The following is a 19742-nucleotide window of genomic DNA, read 5'->3' as shown; positions in this document are numbered from 1 at the left end:
GCGGCGGGGGGGGGGCACAGGGAGCTTGGCAGGCCACACACAAGAGCCCCGCGGGCCGCGTGTTTGAGACCCCTGCTCTATACTGTTAACAGAAGAGATTTCCTATGGCATAGTGGTTGAGTTTACCCACAGCCCATCGATAATTTCCATCTTGTAAGTGTGAGTGACATAATTCAATATCAATCAGTTCATTCATGCCCTGTGACAATCACCTGATGCTATCTGGCTCAGGTATGTTAATTAAATCAGAATATCTGGTAAGCATCAGCTATTGTCTTGGGCAGGAAACTCTCTAGTTGCTAATTCAATTTATCTCAAACTTAGCCTTTTAGGCATTAATCAGAGCATCATGAACATCTTATAGGGTATTCACTGGTGAAGTACTTATTGAATCCATTGTGACAATTTTTCTTCCTCCTAATTTTGTTCTATGATGTAGGACATTGGAAGATTTTTTTTTGTTTCATTTTTTTTAGTAAGAAAGTTGCAGTATGCATGATAGTTTAGCCCATACTGTGCAATGTTGCTTCTTCCATTTCTGAGTAATTCACAGCAATTTCCTGGGTTGTCAGCCATGCATTTTAAGAAACCTAGCAAAATCTAAAGTGAAACCCTTTTATATGCCATTTGCCTGGGAAGCCCTTTTACCTCAATTTTAATAGTTGAATATCAGTGATAAATAACTCATTAGGATCCATAAATAGGTGCATTATCTGCTACTCTCAATTTCCATGTCAGATAGACCTGTGTCGTAATAGAGTCAACACCCTATTAAAAAACAAATAATTTACAAACTACTCATGCCAAAAAGAGAAAAGTCCATTTCATTGTAGTGCAGATTATCTGCACATTGGAGTTCCAATTTTAAAAGTAGACTTTTGAGCTAGAGAGAGAGAGAGTACTTAGAATGGTTCTGAGCCCATAATGCACATATTTATGCAGAAAATATTATTTTTGCCTTCCTCTTCTCCCTCCTGTTACAATGAATCATCAAAAGTGGTGGCTATCCCTAGAGATCACTAAGAGAGTAAACAGTTTTTTTTATACTGTAATAAAAGTATTACAGTTTAATACTATATTAAATGTAAATGTGTTTAAAAAATGGAAGAATTTCAAAATAAAAAACAGCCCAGACAATGATTTAACAGCCAGCATACTAGATCCAGATGCCAAAAAAAAAAAAAAAAAAAAAAAATTCAGGCCTAACACACTCATTGCCCCAACTCACTGTTGTAATAATCTGTATCTAAAGAATGTCATGTAAGGTGTCATATACAAACTGATAACATGCCGATCATCAATATTATTGTATGATATATAGACAGGTGATGTAGAAAGAATTATAGCTGTGTGCTGGAAATATGTTCCTAAAATGTGCTTGGCAGGCAATGCCTAAGCCCAGCCCGTCCAAGACAAATAAATGTTGTTTTACAGGCTTGACTTTGTCTCTAATGTAAATTAAGCAATGTGAGACCAAATAAAATGAAAAGCACATTTACAAGTAAGGTAAACAAACAATAGGGGACAAGATAACCACTTAATAATCTCAACAGAGGAAGGAGATCTTCCTGCCCCTCACAGCGAAGTCAGTGAATGTGACATAAATATAAGCAGAAGCAAAAAGACATTTGTTATTCATCACTGAATGAATGCAAGCAGCCAGAGCGTTGGTAGTCTGAGAAAGTTGAATCCTTCAACACAACAGGGTTGCAATATCTGAGAACTGACTATAGGTGAGAAACCTGCTTAAACAAAGATTGTGTTGTTTTGTTTTTGTTTTCCTTCTAATCATGTGGGTCCTCTATTCTTACTTTGCATTTGAAAATCTGCTTTGTTAATAAACTTGTTCTTGTTTTATTACAAAACCATCTCGATGTGCATTAGATTGAAGGGTAAACTCCTCAGCCAAACTATGAGGGTGGTTTGTGTTCTGTCTCTTTGTAGGCAGCAAATTTGATAATTTCTGTGAGGGTCCAGTGAGAGGGACTGGATACTGCAGGGGATACAGTTTTGGGGAGACTTGGAACTGAAAAGGCTGTTGGTGTCAGGACTCTGAGCCAAAGTTGCACAGCACAGAAGCATTCAGGGTTAGAGAGCAGGCATGGACACAACCGATTACTAGTCCGAGTGAACCCCCAAAGCATTGCTCATCCCAAAATGAAATCCTTTGTTTCCATTTTCCCAACAGGAATGAGAGAAATTTTAGCAGAACCAACATTTTCCTGAAGAACATATTTTCTACTCCTCTGTCCCCAAATAAATAAAAATTGACCAAAGCAGGTCTACATTTCACACCCTTTCACACTTTATATATTTAGGATTGAGTTCTTTTTAGGGTGATAACACGCATTGGTTATGGTTTTCCATATGGTTATGGCCAGACTTTCACTGTGTATGTTGGAAGCTCAACAGAGCCATTTTGGGTACATCTACACAGCAAGTAAATACCTGTGGCTGGCCTGGGTCCACTGGCTTGGGCTCACAGGGCTCAGGTCACAGGGCAATAAAATTGCTGGGTAGACATTCAGGCTCAGGTTGGAGCTGAAACTCTTGGACCCCATGAGGGGGATGGTTCCCAGAACCCAGCCTTCAGCTCGAGATGGAATATCTACACAGCAAATTTTAGCCCTGTGAGCTTGAGTCAGTCGACCTGGGCCAGCCACAGCCTCGCTGTGGCTCTTTTATTCCAGTGTAGGCATACCCTAAAACTCATCTCCTCAGATCACATGATAACAGAAGAATGTGTGGGACAGAGGGCTGCTTATGTTCCTTGCTCTTGACATCCATGATTATCTGGAGGCAGTGATCCTGCTCAGTGGCTCCCTTAGGATACTAGATGGAAGGACAAGACACTAGAGTTTACGACCAGCTACCCTGCAGAAATCTACTTTCTCACAATCCTCCAATATAATAGGTGGGCACTCACTTCTACAGAGTGAAATTTCTCTTGATCTTTCTCCTTTATCCCTGCTGCATTAATCTCTCACTATACTGCCTCCAGTCCACATTTCTGAGGTATGTCTGCATGTGTTTCTTAAGGCTCTTGCCCTTGGGAAGTCTTCCTGTATAACTAACAACAACAACAGCAACAACAACCCTGTAATGTCTCCCTAGGTGACATTATAGCAAATTGCATGACAATTTGAATATATAAACACTTATAATTATATAGGTTCAAGTGCAGCACTCTGCTATGTTAAAATAATCCCATCTAGCCACCTCATTACATTTAGATTTGTAAACAAGAGCCTGTCCCATTTTAACACTTTAGGACAATTGCACTGTGATGAGATTAATTCTAAACAATAACAGCGATTTTCAAAATATTGAATGGAAAAATTCAGACACAAACTAAATTATTTGAGCCCTAAATTAGTGATGCTAAATAATGAAAATGAGGAAATGCACAGTTAAGCAACAAATGTACCATATGCTATACTATACCTGGGCACAATAGGACACCACCAAAATTACTTTCTTAATGTCCCCATGGCGCTAGATATTGGTGGACATATGGTATGCTCCTGCTAAACTGTGCATTTCCATGATTTTGTTGGTTGACTTTGATAGCGCTTTCTGTTTCTCTGTTGCCAGGCAGGCTTTCAAAATGTTTTGCTTTACTATCCAGAACATAGTAGCCTTACATTTTATTTTGCCATTTCATTTTTACATGGGTGTTTTTTCCCTACCCTCTGTTGCATATTCCAGTTATTGTCAGGCCTTCCAAACAGTTTTGGTTTGTGCCAATTGGCTGGTGATCGGAGTGGAACATTCCCATGTATACAACAGAATTTTTAAATGACTCTCAATCCTGGTAGTAGCCAAACAACCTTGTGCTCCTAGTTGTCTAGAGAGAGAATGTTCACGTGGTCAGCAGAAGCGTATTGCTGTTTTGCAAAGGCTCCCTCCATATTCTCAAACCATTTGAGGATACTAGTAACAATGGGAATAAATCCTCTTGGGGCAACATTAGTCCCAGTGATTTGGACTAGTGACAAGCTACCTTTGCTCATTCTTGATCGTCCTGTAGAGTTTGGCTATTTCCTCCTTACCAATTGTTTGAGCAAAATCCTATACTAATTTTCCTCACCCACCATCTAGTCCCTGCTATCCTGATCTTTGGGATATTGTATATGCTCTTGGATATAATTAACAGTATGCCCTTGTTGCCAAGAAGGCTAACGGCATTTTGGGCTGTATAAGTAGGGGCATTGCCAGCAGATCAAGGGCTGTGATCATTCCCCTCTATTCGACATTGGTGAGGCCTCATCTGGAGTACTGTGTCCAGTTTTGGCCCCACATTACAAGAAGGATGTGGAAAAATTGGAAAGAGTCCAAAAAGACTAGGGGGCTGCAGCACATGACTTATGAGGAGAGGCTGAGGAAACTGGGATTGTTTAGTCTGCAGAAGAGAAGAATGAGGGGGAATTTGATAGCTGCTTTCAAGTACCTGAAAGGGGGTTCCAAAGACGATGGATCTAGACTGTTCTCAGTGGTACCTGATGACAGAACAAGGAGTAATGGTCTCAAGTTGCACTTAGGGAGGTTTAGGTTGGATGTTATGAAAAACTTTTTCACTAGGAGGGTGGTAAAGCACTGGAATGGGTTACCTAGGGAGGTGGTGGAATCTCCTTCCTTAGAGGTTTTTAAGGTCAGGCTTGACAATGCCCTGGCTGGGATGATTTAGTTGGGAATTGGTCCTGCTTTGAGCAGGGGGTTGGACTAGATGACCTCCTGAGGTCCCTTCCAACCCTGATAGTCTATGATTCTATGATTCTATAAATATTTTACCTGGTGTCAATCATTGACCTCCCAGCAAAACCCAAGTTCCATCAGCAGTCCAATAGTATTCCTTCACTCTCTTGAATTCAGACTTATCACCCAGGTTAAAGCACTTCCTCTGAAAATAAGGTTGTTCGTTTCAAGCACAAAGGGCTAGCCACATTAAAGTTTCTGTATTTTACTTTTATTTATTTATTTTTTTACTCTTTTACTATTCTGTACTGAGGTTAAAAGGTTAGATCCTTTATTACTATTCAACTACTGGCACGAGCCTCTACACACTGGACCAGATTCTTAACCTCACCCCAATGGAGCTCAGGAAAAGTGAAGATAAAGGCGATCAGTGAGTCACAGTAACCTTTTACCAGTGGCAGAATAGGCACAGCAGAGCTGAGCCACACCCTCCACCTGTGTTGGTGGGAGGACTGCGGACGCAGGAGCCAGATCTGCCACCTCCCAAGCTTTCCACTGTGGCAAGCTTCCCTGAGTATATATTCTTCACTAGCTATATCTGGATAATTTAAATCCATGTTGATGGCCAGAAGATTTGGCCAATTTTCTTTCACTCCTCTGTAGAGACACCTTTTTCTCCAAGCTTTCTCTGTTGTTTCATTTGCATCTATCACTTTAAAACTGAGCTGTTTTTCATAGACTTATCCAGATCTGGACTGAACAATGTGTAGCACAGGGACCGTTTAGAACCCTATGGAGACAGATAGGGCGTAGTGTGCTGTTTTACACATGAGAGATGGTCATGTCCATTTTCCTTGTGTGCACTCAGGAAATTTGTGTTCCAAGTCTGAAGGGCAACAGTTTGGAGGCTTAACACAGAGAAGAAGAATCATGTCCATTTAAAGGATCTGTTACTTAAAAATAGAAATGTATTGCCTGACAATGGGACTTCTTCTCCTAATTCAGATAGGCGCTTTGCAATCCGACCTTTTCAGTGTCATTGATTTTTGTTAGTCTTTGCATTTTATATAAATGACTGCAGTAAACAATGTAACATTTGCTGTCATACAACACCTAGCACAATGGGGTCCTGGTCGATGTCTGGGGCCCCTAGGTACCAGGGTAATACAAATAAATGTATATTTTTAGGAGAATTTAGCCATTGTTTGATGATGCATAGGGAGATTTAAAGTGTAATTCCATTTTGAAAAGTGACTACATAAAAATGACACCATCGGTTTCTGGGGGTTTGACTGGTTCTACAGCCAATTTTCCCTATGTATGAGCAAAAATCTGATGTTTTTCTAACTGCCAGCCTTCTAAGTTCAAGCGAGGCTCTATGACTCAAGCTGCTGTGGGCTGTTTCCTTCTTGCACATTATCACTAGTAACAATAATTCTGCAGGACCAATGATGCCATCAGTTAACTTGGGCATCCCCGTTGTTTTCATATTATCCCTAAGGGCCCTGATCCTGAAAGCTTCAGTGTGAGCAGAATCTCCTTCAGATCAGTGGGGATCCATGCAAGTGCAGAGCTCTGCGAATGTGAAGCAGATTGCAGGATCTGGGCTTGACTTACAAAAATATAACCCACCTGAAGGCTTCATATTGTGTTTTTATAAGATCGTGTTAATTGTTACTAGATTCTTGTGTTTCCAAGTGCTGAAAAATCATAAGCATATCTTCTATCTGCTTTACTTTGATGTATCAGGACTCTCAGAGTGAGTCTTCTACTCAAAAGACCCCGACCCACCAAAACCAAACCGAAACAATCTACCAAAAAAAGTGTTTTTTCTAATTAAAAAATCAGAAACAAAACCCTTCCTCAAGCAGAAATTTAATGCTGAATAAGAAGAAGAGCCAGAGACTCCATGAAGTCTACTAGAGATTTTGCAATTGTTTTCACTTTTACATGGAAGGCTTTCAGACAGTAAGGGTTTTATCCTGTGGGCCATACATCATCCAAGATAAAATAAGGTAAGATAAGCCAGGCTGGAGTGCAACACAAGAAGTTCTTGCTGAATGAACCAAAACACTCAACACAAATTGATTGATTAATTTTTTTCTTAGGGATTTCTTGTCTGCAACAGTTGTTTTGGTTTTGGTTTGTTTTTTGTTTGTTTTAAATGCAATATTAATGCATAGTATCTGATTTCCAGAGCCTGTAAACTGTGCCTGCAAAAAAATTAACTTTTCAGTAGCCTGCAAAACACAATGGGGGCTAGAACCACAAGTGTAGCTCCTAATTGTAAAGTCCAGAATTTCTCCAGGGAGAGGCGTGGAGATGGGAAGAGGCTCACTCTTCAAGCCCCAATAATAATTACATTGTCTGTTAGAAAATAAAGCAATTAAACCATGGTCCTAGCACCCACTGTCACACTAGTCTGCAATATTCTGCCCAGGGGGATCGTGCCTGGTCCCTACATAGACTATGGAGGAAAAACTCCTTAGATGCTCTTTCCCACCACTGCGTTCAGAGCTATGTTGGGATGCCCACAAACAAGCAAATATAGTGTATTTATTACTTTTTTTTCTAAAGCTGAGAAAGTTTAGAGCCTATTTATTCTCCAGTCACTACATTCTTTTTCATTGGTGGAATCAAAGCTGATAATACCTGCAGCTGCATCTGAAGAAGTGGCTTTTTACCCACAAAAGCTTATGCCCAAATAAATTTGTTAGTCTTTAAGGTGCAACCGGACTCCTCATTGTTTCTGGGAATACCGAATAACTTGGCTACCCCCTGATGCTTTGCTTAGGTATGTTTTTATTATTCATTTAAGACTGAATTTCATTTACTAGCAGTAATAGTAATTTGAATCTGAATTTGTGCTGCGATATTGGGCAACTACTTCTAGAATAACTGTCTTGGCCTCATCACAGAATCTCTCCATTAGCAATAGCCCGCTCGCTCTGATTCCTTAAATGTTCTCTCTTAAATAGGACATTACAACAGTAATATATAATACTGGCATAGAAGCAATAAAAGCACAGAACTACTTCAGACCTGTTACAAATATATATTGCAAATACGGAAAATAAAATTGAGCTAAAAACATTTGATGTCTGTGCAAAGCACTCCATTTATACCTTGATAAGGATTAACTTAAATAGAACAGCAGTCCCAGTAGTCCTCACAGAGTAGGAGCTGGTTTTGATTGTGATACTGCTGATGGTTGTGGGTGCAGGGGTTTCCTCTATATTAATAGGTTAGAAGACATTTTGCATAGTGTCGTTTATAATGGATTGGTGCTAGCATTGGAAAAGGGTCAGTATTCAAGTTTATTAGTGAAGGCTGGCAAACATATTTTCTTTTACGGACACTTTCAAATACTTATTCTAAATATTCTAAAAGTTATTAGGCAAGATATTGATTTTACTGTTGGTTCACAACATATGTAATTGTATTCGGGCAATTAAATAATTGAATAAAATGAACATCTATCTCTACTGATGCATTAAAGATATCAGAAGGCAGGAAACCATCAGCTAAATGTTATACAAGGATCAGAGCAGCCCATTAATTTGGAACTATAAATAAAAAATATAGGCTAGTATTAATGGAATTGACTGTGTGTTTCTATTAGCAAGACATATTTCTTTTTTAAAGGGAAATTATTTCCTATTGAAAATGTAACATCCATATTCCTGAGGGAACAGAATGTCATTTGTATCATTTAAGCTCATATCCCTGATTTCCAATTGACTTTTTTCAGTTTTAAATTCTGGTGGTAGTCTCCCTTTCTGGGGGAAAAAAAAAGAATAGGGAAAAGTATAAAGTGTCATTGTGCAGCGTTGCCTTGAAAACCATCAAGCTAACATAAGTGCTGATGTATTCATATGAATATATGGAATAGCATCTCTAATTTGGTTAAGTGGCAAAAGCAACCTACAGTATAACAGGGTATTGCTAAGTAATTTCACTGGCTCTCTGTACTAGAGGATTAATTCATATCAACCTCATTTTTATAGGCGGTTTCATTGTAATGGACAATAGTTATTAAAGAATGAGAGTTAACTGTAATTTACAAAATGTTAACCTGGACTCACTGTTGTTGAGCAAAATGCCGTATAATGTATCAAACCCAACATATTTTTTCAGGATAGTTGTTTCTGCATATTTCCTGGCTCCATCCTGCCCTTCAGACACTAAAACCTGGTAAAACAGTGGCTTGCGTTATCTTGATTATTTGGGTGCCTTATTATACTTCCCCACACATACCCAAAAGAAGGCTCAGCAGTTGTTGCTCCAAATAGATGAAAAAATCATATACATTCCTACCACAGTCCAAAAATGCCATTCAGTAAAGAGTCATAGTCATCTCAAAGTAAGTAAGCAAACGTACATTCCCTGCTTCTTGTTGCAAAAGATGATTTCAGATAATTTAGTCTAAAACAGAATCTCTTTTCCCTTAGGTGCATTAAGGAATCAATTGTTGGGGGGGAAATCCAATATGTGCCCTAAAGTTAACTGAGCTACAAAATTCCTGTCTGATCTAAACTTCTAGTGCTCTACACTTGAGTGATAACAAAACTTTTCCTTGGAAGACATTTGATCTGCCGTAGTTTTAAATTTACAACTGGCATTTCTGATTTGTTTTCGGGTCACACACTTTGTTTCCTTTCAGGTTAAAGAGACAGCAGAAAGTGAGCTCTGGATTTGGGATCAAGCAAAGTTCCACGTATGATGCTGGTGACTCCACGGAGACAGTGAGCAAAGATGAGGGGAGCCAGCATGCTTCATAAAACAACCCTACAGTGACAAGCCTAACACTGATCATCAGGAACAGAGAAAAACTGATAAAGATTTAGAAGAAAGAGAGAGCTCTGAAACACATGGCAGATCTGTACAAAGAAATACGATGTGTATTATTTCTAATACAGTATTCAGGACTTGTATTCATATTACATTAGACTCGCAGGAAATGTGCCTGCTTCAATGTGTACCAAATCTGAATTGGAGTTTGCAGTTGTGAATTTTTCATTCTCAGTTCTCTTGATTACTGTCTCCTAAAGCAAAAATTTGATTTTACTTACTGTGGCAATGTCCTAGTTTATCTTCAGACAAACTGAATTTAAAACATGCAAGGTGAAGGATACCTGGTTCAAATTTAGTATTGTCCAGAGGACAAGGCAATGGACTGGGGACCAGGAGATTTAGAGATTCTATTCCCTGCTTTGCTGCTGACCTTTTATGTAAATTTGGGCAAGTCACTTTGTTCCTCTGTTCCTCAGTTTCCCCACCTATATAATGTTAGAAGGTGCATACATTCCTTCATACATGTATTTGAGATCTGCAGAAGAAAAGACTTATAAATATCAATATTCATTTAGATTTCAAATCACCCCTCCTCTCTTATTTTTTCTGTCCCAACCTCTTCTCCCACATATACGTGCATGCATACAAACATGTACTTATCAGCTTATTTTAAGGTCTTAACTGTGCTTTTGTTTAAATATATCTGTTTTATTAATTCTACGTGTATAAGTATTTAAATCATGTTTAAGTAGCAGTAGTCTTCTTATATGAAACAGCACTCTAAGCATTAGGACTTTCAAAATGACAGATTTTGAAAGCTTTGAAATACCAATCTCTTCAAATGTTAAAAAATGATGTGTAAGACCAGCATTTCTCAGCCACTGGGTCAGGGATATTCTCTAACAGGGTCAATAGCAACTGTCCTGGAGTCATTAATAGGAATATGAAAAAAAAAAAACTAAAAGTTTTGGTTCTTGGGGATCCTATATACCTAATATGTCAGTTCTGCAGTCCCCTAGTTACAGTTTGATGTTGTATCCATATGAGCCTGAAACTCCAAGAGAAATTCTTAATTTCCTATTGAAATCAGCAAGTCTTACCACCCTTTCAAACTCCACTAGCACATTATATGCCCCTCCTCATTTTCCTACAATCCTTCTTTCTCCCTGCCCCATGTCTTCATGGGCACCTGCCTGGTCTGCTCCCCCTAACTGCTGTCTTTGGGGAGATATGAGAATAGTAAGATGGTCTGCTGTCCTTTTTCATACATCCATGGCTGGTGCCCATATTCTCCCATGGAGTGGAGGAATATATTAATTGAAACAGGTAGTTTTTAAACACAGTTCCGAATTTGTGGGAATTAAGATTTTAAGAATGTTAAAAATAGTGATTTTGCTTTTTTGACCAAACTGTCTTTCTTCCTGCCCTCCCAAAGCTGACTTCTTCACTATTTTGTTTCCTAGACCTGTTCATATTTTGATTCAGACTATCCTTTTCACTCTTACAAGCCAAAGAAGGAAGGGAGGGAACCACAGCAGATCAATTCCGTGTTTTCTGTTTATGTACATAGATATATCTCCATTAGATGACCATTGTGTTACAAATAATATTGATCAGATTTTAAAATATATTCTCAGTTTAAATTAGCCATCAGATAACTCCATGTTTTTCTATCTTTTCCACATTTAATGGCCTGAATTCCATATTAGATGTCAGAAGAGAGAGAGCTTTCAAAAACACTAAAACTGCAAATGTAATTTCCTTGACTTAGCTTTTCCTTAGTAACTTCTTCATGTGCAGCTACACATAATACACCCTGGTTCATGCACTCTCGTGCTTGCTTGCTCTCTCTTACTGTCACAGGAGCAATAAACTTCTGTAAGGCTATCCACCAAAAAATCTGCTGGTGTCTGCAGGAATTATGCCACACAAACAGCCTGCTTTTCTGTTCTATTCCTGCCTCTTAGCCACTCCCAGTTTCCCCAAATACCCCTGGATATGCAGGTTAGGTCTACACTATGGGGGGGAGGGGGTCGACCTAAGATACGCAACTTCAGCTACGTGAATAGCATAGCTGAAGTTGCGTATTTTAGGTCGACTTAGCTGGCTGTGAGGACGGTGGCGAGTTGACCGCTGCCTCGCCGCCGTCGACTCCGCTTCCGCCTCTTGCCATGGTGGATTTCCGGAGTCGATGGCAGAGCTATCGGGGATCGATTTTATCACGTCTTCACTAGACACGATAAGTCGATCCCCAATAGATCGATTGCTACCTGCCGATCCGGTGGGTAGTGAAGATGTGCCCTCAGACACAGTCTGAGGCACAGACTTTGGGGAGAGAGATGTGTCAAATTGTCTCCACTCTTCCCTTTTTACATTATTTCAAGGGTTTCTCCATTATTTTTACTTGGTTTTCTACTTCTCTATGCCTCTTAGAGAAGGAGAGCAGATCTCTCAAAAAGCCAATTGTTTTCCTGCCACATTTTAAAACTAGAATGGGTAAAGCTTAGAAAATGTAGAGAACAATCATTAGGGTGATCATATTTCCCTATGCTGAATACGGGACACCTGATAAAATTATTCATATTCAAGCGAGTTCAAAGGCAATCAATCAGAACTATGCAGTACAAACGTTCAAATTAACATCAAATTGACTGAGCCCCCATAAAAAGAAATACTGTGTAGTTGGGATTCTTTTTATTTACCTTCTTATCTTTAAGGCTTTAGGATTCACACAGGGATGGGTGACACACACCCTCCTGTACACTCTCTCACACAGTGGTTTGATCAACCAACTGACCTGACCCTCCCTGACCAGCACTGTCCACCCTCCATGCCTGGCTGGGCCCCTAGGATGGACCCGCCTCTCCTGGTACCTGGCACCTCATCTTTCCGAGGCAACATGTGTATGTGTGGAGAGAATGAGATGCAGGGTCATATTCCCCCCCCCCGCCCCCTCCACACACACAAACAGATTTCTGCCAGGGTTCACACCAGAATGTGGCCAGCAGCAGCCATTCAGCACTGTGTGGGAGGGAAGGGATGGGAACTGCTTCCAGTCAAGGGCGGGGAAGATGACCTGCCTGCGTCTTTGCAGAGCTCATCTCTTCTTTTCTCCCCCGCACCACAACCTGTGACTGGAAGCAGCTTGTTTCTTCCTGTTCACATACTGTCAAAAGGCAGTTAATACCTCCAGGCTGCTGCTGGCCACCAACCTAACCCAGCTGCCTCTTGTCATCCCCCAGCTACAGTGCGGGCAGGAAGGGGTTAAGCCAGAGGTGAGCAAACTACAGCGTGGCCCACGGGACCTTCCTGCCCGGCCCCTGAGCTCCTGGCCTGGGAGGCTAGACCCCGGCCCCTCCCCTGCTATTCCCTATCCCACGCAGCCTCAGCTCTGGGCGGTGGGCCTGCGATCTCCTGAGGCAGCACTGCTGCAGAGCCCGGCCTGATCCAGTACTCTGTGCTGCGCGGTGCATGGCTGTAGCACCGCCAGCCACCAGTGCTCCAGGCCTCTAGGGAGCAGGGCGGGGGGGTTCTGGGTGGTGGTCGGGGGTGGGGGTGTGGATAGGTTTGGGGCGGTCAGAGGGCGGGGAACAGGGCGGTTGAATGGGGGCAGGAGTCCGGGGGGGCAGTCAGGAAAGAGGGCGGGGGTTGAATGGGCTGGCGGGGGGCAGTCAGGGGACAGGGAGTGTGGGCGGGGTGGATGGGGCAGGGGTCCCTGGGATGGGCCGTCAGGAGATTAGAAGCAGGGGGGGGAAGTAGATGGGGGGAGCAGATAGGGGGTGGGGTCCGGGCCACGTCCCCCTCCCCTAACCGGCCCTCCATACAATTTCCATAACCTGATGTGGCCCTCAGGCCAAAAAGTTTGCCCGCCCCTGGGTTAATCCCAAAGGATGCATTGTGCACCGGGGCCCAGAGAACCTGACTGCAGGGGCTTCAGTGAACCAGCCAGTGGCTCAGCAGAGGAGGGTTCCTAGGGGACAGAGCAGCCCCGCATTCCCTGAAGGAAGGACCCAGGGCAGAGGGATGGGGAGGGACAAGGGTGCAAAGCCTCTGCTCTTTGGGCTGCTGTAGAGCCTGCAGGTTTGGAGCATGAACAGGCTGAGGATTCCCCATGCCAGCGCTGTGCAGGGCTTTGGCAAATCCGGGTCTCAGCACCTCATCGCCATCACCTCATCCCTGAGCTGGGGAGTCTTGGGCTTTCCCAGGGTGCCTGCCCAGCCAGAGGCAGTGGGGGAAGGAAGGCGTTTGCTGGCCAGGCTGCTGGTGAGTTAAGCGCTCTGACCAGGGGCTGGTTCTCCACACAGTGCTGGGAGCGGGATGAGCCCCACTGGTGGGGCTATGGAGGAGCAGCGAGGCTCGGGGGGGCAAAGGGGCAAAGCAAGGAGAGGACAGTGAGAAGGGAACATGTAAAGGGCTGATGGGTGGGCAACAGAGGCAACACATAACTGGCCTCTGCCTGGTGCCTGCCCACACTCACCAGCCATCGCGGCTCGCATCCAGTGCTGGCCTGAAACAAGATGGGGGCAGGGCCCAGCTGGATGAGAACCAGAACAAAGCAGGGACTGCGCTGATGGACCAGCAGGGGCGGCAGCTGGACTAGCAGGGGCAGCAGCTGGCCCGGCGTGTTGCATCTTCGCCCCGCCACCAGGCTTGCACACCCACCTCCAGTAGCGGATTTACCATAGAGCCACTGGCGCCATGGAGCCGGGCCCACACTCCAGGGGGGCCCCAACCAGGCCCACTCTTCTCTGCCCCCCGCTCTCTCCTGCAGGGGGCAGAAGCTTGGTGCTTCTGGCAGTGAGGCTCCTGGCTGCTGCAGTAGGGCAGCCAAGCTCCCTTCCCTCTCCCCTTCCTCTTCTTACAGCTTGCTCCCTTCCCACCCTCTCCCTTCCTGCCACCGATCAGCTGTTTGCCAATCAGCTGTTTGCCAGCAGGAGGGTGGGGGAGGAGCACAGCCGCAGCATGCTCACTTGGGGACAGGAGGCAGAGAAGAGGCGGGGTGGGAGCTTGGGGAGGGGCGGTGAAACGAGCAGACCTACTCTGTGACTGCAGAGCTGCACAGCCAGGCTGAAAAAAGAAGGTGCTGCTCAGCTCCCGGGATTTTGCAGCTGGACACCACCTTCTGGATCCTAGTGCTGGTTGAGCTCCCTTCTGTGTGCTGGGAGCCATCCTTCATCTTGTACAACAGTGAGTGCCCATGGTGGGGCAGGCAGGGCAGGGGGACAGAGGCAGTGGGGAAGGAAGTGGGTGGGATGGGGAGGAGATGGAGTGGTGGGGAAGGGGCATGGGATGGGGAAGAGAAGGGGATAGGGCAGGGATTGGCAATCTTTGGCATGCGGCACACCAGGGTAAGCCCCCTGGTGGGCCGGACCAGTTTGTTTACCTGCCGTGCCGCAGGTTCGGCCAATCGCGGCTCCAGGCCAATGGGGGGCTCCAGGACGAGGGATGTGCTGGCCGCGGCTTCTCGCAGCCCCCATTGGCCTGGAGTGGCAAACCACTGCCAGTGGGAGCTGCAATCGTCTGAACCTGTGGACGTGGCAAGTAAACAAACCAGCCTGGCCCGCCACGTGCCGAAGTTTACTGATCTCTGGGATGGGGAAACGGGGGTCCAGCATGCGGATCCCCTTGGCAGCAGCTAGGGCTCCCCTGTTAAGCAGGCCCATCAAATCCTCACCCCGACAAGCCCCACCTCCCCTGCATCTGTACCACCCCAATGAGCCCCCCCAGATACCCTCCCCACCGAGCCCCAGCCACCTACAACTAGACCCCCACCCAAATGAACCCTGTAGATAAATCTCTGTATTAAGCATCTTCACATAACTGTCATATGACTTTGTATTATGCCTCTTCATATAACCCTTTATTAATCTATTTTCATACAACTTTGTATCAAGTCCTTTGATATAGGAACTTTGTATCAGATCCCCATGTAGAAAAACTTATAGAAAACTTTGTGTTAAGCCTTGGTATAATGTTATAGCCCCTAAGGATAGTTAAAGTAGAAGAAAAATGTCTTTTTGCTAGGAGTAGAATAAGATTCCCCCTCCCCACACTCCCTTAATCAATTGGCATGTTGAATGAATGAGGTGTGAATGAGCAAGGCATGGAAGGCAAGCACCTCCAGACAGCTAGTTGGAGAGGGGATGGAAGCCAGACCCAAGGACAGTCAAACTTGTCAAGTGGGCTCACTAAAGAAGAGCTGACATATTGACGGCCTTGGGCGGGGAGGGGGGGAGAGTTTAGAATCAAGCACCTTCTTTTGGAAACACCCTCTTTGAACAGTATTGGGACAACACCCAGAAGGAAGCAGGACAAAGGACCAAAGGACACAGATTTTGAATCTGGTATAGATTTGCATGAGAGGGAAGCTACTCTAAATGAGAGGTGTCTTGCAGAGGACCCTGGGTCTTGTCAACATCAGAGCATTGATCCAGATCGGCAGAAGCCCAGCTCCACCCCTCCCCTAAGTAAATCACTTGGCCAGTGAAGTTAAGGGGAGCAACTAGTTGGTAACAACAACAAGACGGAGTGTGTTTGTATGTGTGTGTATGTGAGTGCATGAGTGTAATATAGATCATATGCATATGATACAGTGTTGATTGATGCATGTATTACCAATGAATGTGGCATTTGCCTTATTCCCCCTGAAAAGATCCTGTGCAGTACTTTAAATACAACAACCCCACCTCCCCTGAACCTAGACTCCCCCCCGCCGCTGAGCTCCAACCGCTTTCACTTGGTTCCCCCCTGCCCACTCCCATTGCCCCTGCACCTGGCACCCCCCTGTGCATCCAGATCCCCCACTGAGCTGCCTGCACCCAGACTTCCCCCCACAGAACCCTCTTACCCCCATCTGGACCCCCCCACACTAAGTCCCTCTGCACTTGGATCCTGCTGCCAGGATGAGCCTCCCTGCCCACATCTGGTGTGTGCCTGGCACAAAAGGGGCAGGGCCCCAGGGTGTTTCTGTGCCAGACACGGCCCTTGTGCTGTGTCATGGTCAGGTTCAGTCTCACTGCCGAGTTCCTGTCCCAGAGGGGTGGAAGAGGCTGCAGGGTATTCTCCCACCTCCATGCAGCCAGTGGCCTGTGCTCCCCACTGCCACGGTGGAGCTTCCACATTTATTTATTATAAAAAAAAATCAGAATTTTAAAATATTATGCACAGAATTTGATGCAGGATTCTTGCTGGAATAAGGGGCATTGTACAGCTGTGATGGTGGGACTGTGAAGGGGGTGCTGGACAGTAGGAGATCTGTGGGTGGGGGAGCTGGGCAGGGGGCATGGTGTGCAGGGTGCTGTGTAGTTGCGGTGGGATGTCAGTAGGAGGGTGCTGGGCATGGGGGAAGTCTCTGGGAGAGGGGGCACTGGCATAAGGGCAGGGCACTGGGCCCGGGGGCAGTGTGAAAGGGGCACATTGGCAGCGCAGGGCTGTGTGGGCCAGTGTGCGTCTGGAGTTTGTAAACAGTGTGCCAGTTTGGGGTTTGTAAACAGTGCTGGGCTGAGTGGGGCCACTCCTGCTGCGCTGCGGCTCATTGCCCCTCGCTCTGCGGACCGCCCCCCATCACATGCCCTATTTCCCCAATGGGGGCCCACAAATATGTTTGGCACCAGGCCCACAAAAAGTTAATCTGGCCCTGCCCACCTCCATCATCAGCCACTGGTGGGAGGGTGGCTGGCGAGCAGGGTTACAGCCAGCAGCAGGACCCACCAATGCTGATTGGGGGGAGATAGAAAATATGGGACAATTTGCCTGTTTTTAAGAAAAAGTCAGGACACCTGCAGGAGGGCTTAAATACGGGACTGTCCCTTTAAAAATGGGACGTCTGGTCACCCTAACAATCACACATTGGCAAAGGGATAGCCTTTTCCGTAAGGATTTTTCAATTTGTGATTGAGAAGCTGAAAATTAAAAATAATAGAGAATTTAAAAAATTGTAAATGAAATTGAGTTTCCAAATCGAGTAAACATTATTCTGTACACCATATTTTTCTTGCTGGAAAACAACTCTGGACAACTCACTGCAAAATTAAAACATCACAGACTGTTCTAATACACTGTTCTGGTCTTACTCATTCTTCGGATGTTGTGATGAAATGAAGAGCACTTCTTGAGTTCCCCTAAAACTCCAGTTACTGGAGCTCACTCAGAATCTTTGTGTTGGCTCAACTAAATTAATCACACTCCTAAGTGTAATTCAGCCATAGTGAAAATGTCAATATGCAAAATGTAAATGAAAAGTATACAATTCTTTCTTTATTTTAAAATACTTTAACTTCAGCTTAATAATTATATTAATATACTTAGTAATACAATAAAGTCATGCAATAATCATAATCTTAAAGCATGGTATGCCTTAGAATGTTGAAAATGCATTTTCTCTGACAAGGTATAAAATTAGTTTGTTATACAACATGAAAGCCCTAGAAGCCCAGCAATTGGGCAAAATTCTTAAAGTTTCAGGAATCATGTTCAGGATATTTCAATTTCTCTCATTAAAACGTGAAACCAAAGGAATTGACAGTACTATTGGGGAGCTAAGGCTCTGTGATTATTCCTGTCAAACCTCAAACATTAACAGGTGCAAGAAAAAGAAAAAAATAATTACTCTTTTGGATCCTGAGAAGTACTTAAGTTGAAGGCAACTGACACAGTACTTTGGGAGCTAATTCCCAACAGTCTATCTAGCACAAAGCCATAATTCTTTGGTATACCCATTGCGATACAAGTGGTGGTTACACTGATGTAGTGCAGGTGGACAGTTCAAAGGTAGTGGTGGTAAGTATAATTCTCAAGTGGTGCTCAAGATTAGAGCTGAGTGAATAGTTCACAAGAGATAATTTACCCAGCATGTTTAACATTTCTTCCTATTCATGAGAAAATTATGGTTCTCCTTCGAGTGTTTGTTCATGTTGATTCCAGTCAGGTGTGTGTGCATGCACACGTGCACGGTAGCTGGAACATTTTCCCCTAAAAGCATCCATCGAGTAGGCCTCGGCGACCCCTGGAGTCACACCTTCATGGCGCTCAATATAGAGCCCTGTGGACACACCACCCTCTCAGTTCCTTCTTACCGCCAGTGATGGTTATCTGGAACTTCCCTGTGCTCTTGTCTCGACAAGGGCATTTAGCAGTTTCTTACATTATTCTCCATTAGTTTTCCATTGTTCGTTAATAGCAGTTAGTAGTTCGTTAGTATTAGATAAGTTTCCTTTGCGGGGGGTGGGGGAAATCCCTTCCTACACTCTCCCAATGCCAGGAGATGCTGGGGTCTCCAGGCTTCAAAGCCTGCGAGGCCTGCGGCAAGTGTATTCCCAGAAGCGATCCTCACACCTCGTGTTTAAAGTGTTTAGGAGAGGGCCATCAGAAGGATCGTTGTGCCATTTGTAAGACCTTTTGGCCCAGGACTTTAAAAGATAGAGAGCAGTGCCTGAAGGTCCTGTTGATGGAGGCAGCACTCCACTCCCAGTCCAACCCTGAGTCGACGGACCCTGAGCCAAGTACCTCCTCCTCAGTGTGGAGCACTCCGGCTCCATCAGCATGAGCACTAGCTCCGGGTAAGGATAAGGACTCACGGCACCATCCTGGCTCCACTCGCGGCTCACATGCCGCACTCAGGCACCATTCACAATAGCTAGTGCCGCAAAAGAAGAAGAGACCGGAGAGGGGACGATTTCCCCTGGCTAGGCCGAAGGAGCCTGCTGCTGTTAGACCCAAGTTGGGACATACTAGTGCTGCTCCACTGGTGATGGTCATGCCAACTCCTGCCCGTGTAGAAAGGTGGTTGAGTCCAGACTCTCCTTGCTCGCTGTGGCCGAGCCGTGAGCTGCACCTCCTTTCGACAAGATGGCCGGGGGAGGGGCGTGTCCCAACGGCCCCGACACCGGCGAGGACTCCGGCATTGGTGGCAATGTTGACTCTGGCATCGACAGCAATTCCAGTGCCGACAGCAATTCCGACATCGAGGATGACATCGGCACCAATGGCACTTTCGGCACCGGCAGTGCCTGCATCGGTGTATGCAGCCCCTACACTGAGGGGCTTGACACCATCTGGGTCAGCACCGGCCCAAGAAACCCTGGTGTCGCAGGACCCTTTGGGTGCAAAAGGAAGGGAGCAGCCACCCCTCACAGGGGTCTCTTCCTCATCCTCACCAGATGAGGCGTTGGCCGGCACGGCGACAGCCCCAGCCTTGGAGGACAACAGGGTTCTGCAGGAATTGTTGTGGAGGGTTGCCCACTGCCTGGGCATTC

At 44.9% G+C, this 19742-nt stretch overlaps 1 protein-coding gene across 2 annotated transcripts in view; it reads left to right on the top strand.

The window, feature by feature from the left end:
• CCDC102B (coiled-coil domain containing 102B) overlaps nucleotides 1–9687 on the top strand; it is a 352649-nt gene extending 342962 nt beyond the window's left edge. For both annotated transcript variants that reach the window (XM_034762546.1, XM_034762547.1), the window contains exon 9: nucleotides 9359–9687. In XM_034762546.1, coding sequence (XP_034618437.1) covers nucleotides 9359–9476 — 118 coding nt within the window. In that variant the 3' untranslated portion in view covers nucleotides 9477–9687. The remainder of the gene's footprint in view (nucleotides 1–9358) is intronic.
• The last annotated feature ends 10055 nt before the right edge of the window (nucleotides 9688–19742 follow it).

This window comes from Trachemys scripta, chromosome 2 (genome assembly GCF_013100865.1).
Source record: "Trachemys scripta elegans isolate TJP31775 chromosome 2, CAS_Tse_1.0, whole genome shotgun sequence".
Taxonomy (NCBI): Eukaryota; Metazoa; Chordata; order Testudines; family Emydidae; genus Trachemys; species Trachemys scripta.
This window is presented reverse-complemented; position numbering and strand designations above follow the sequence as displayed.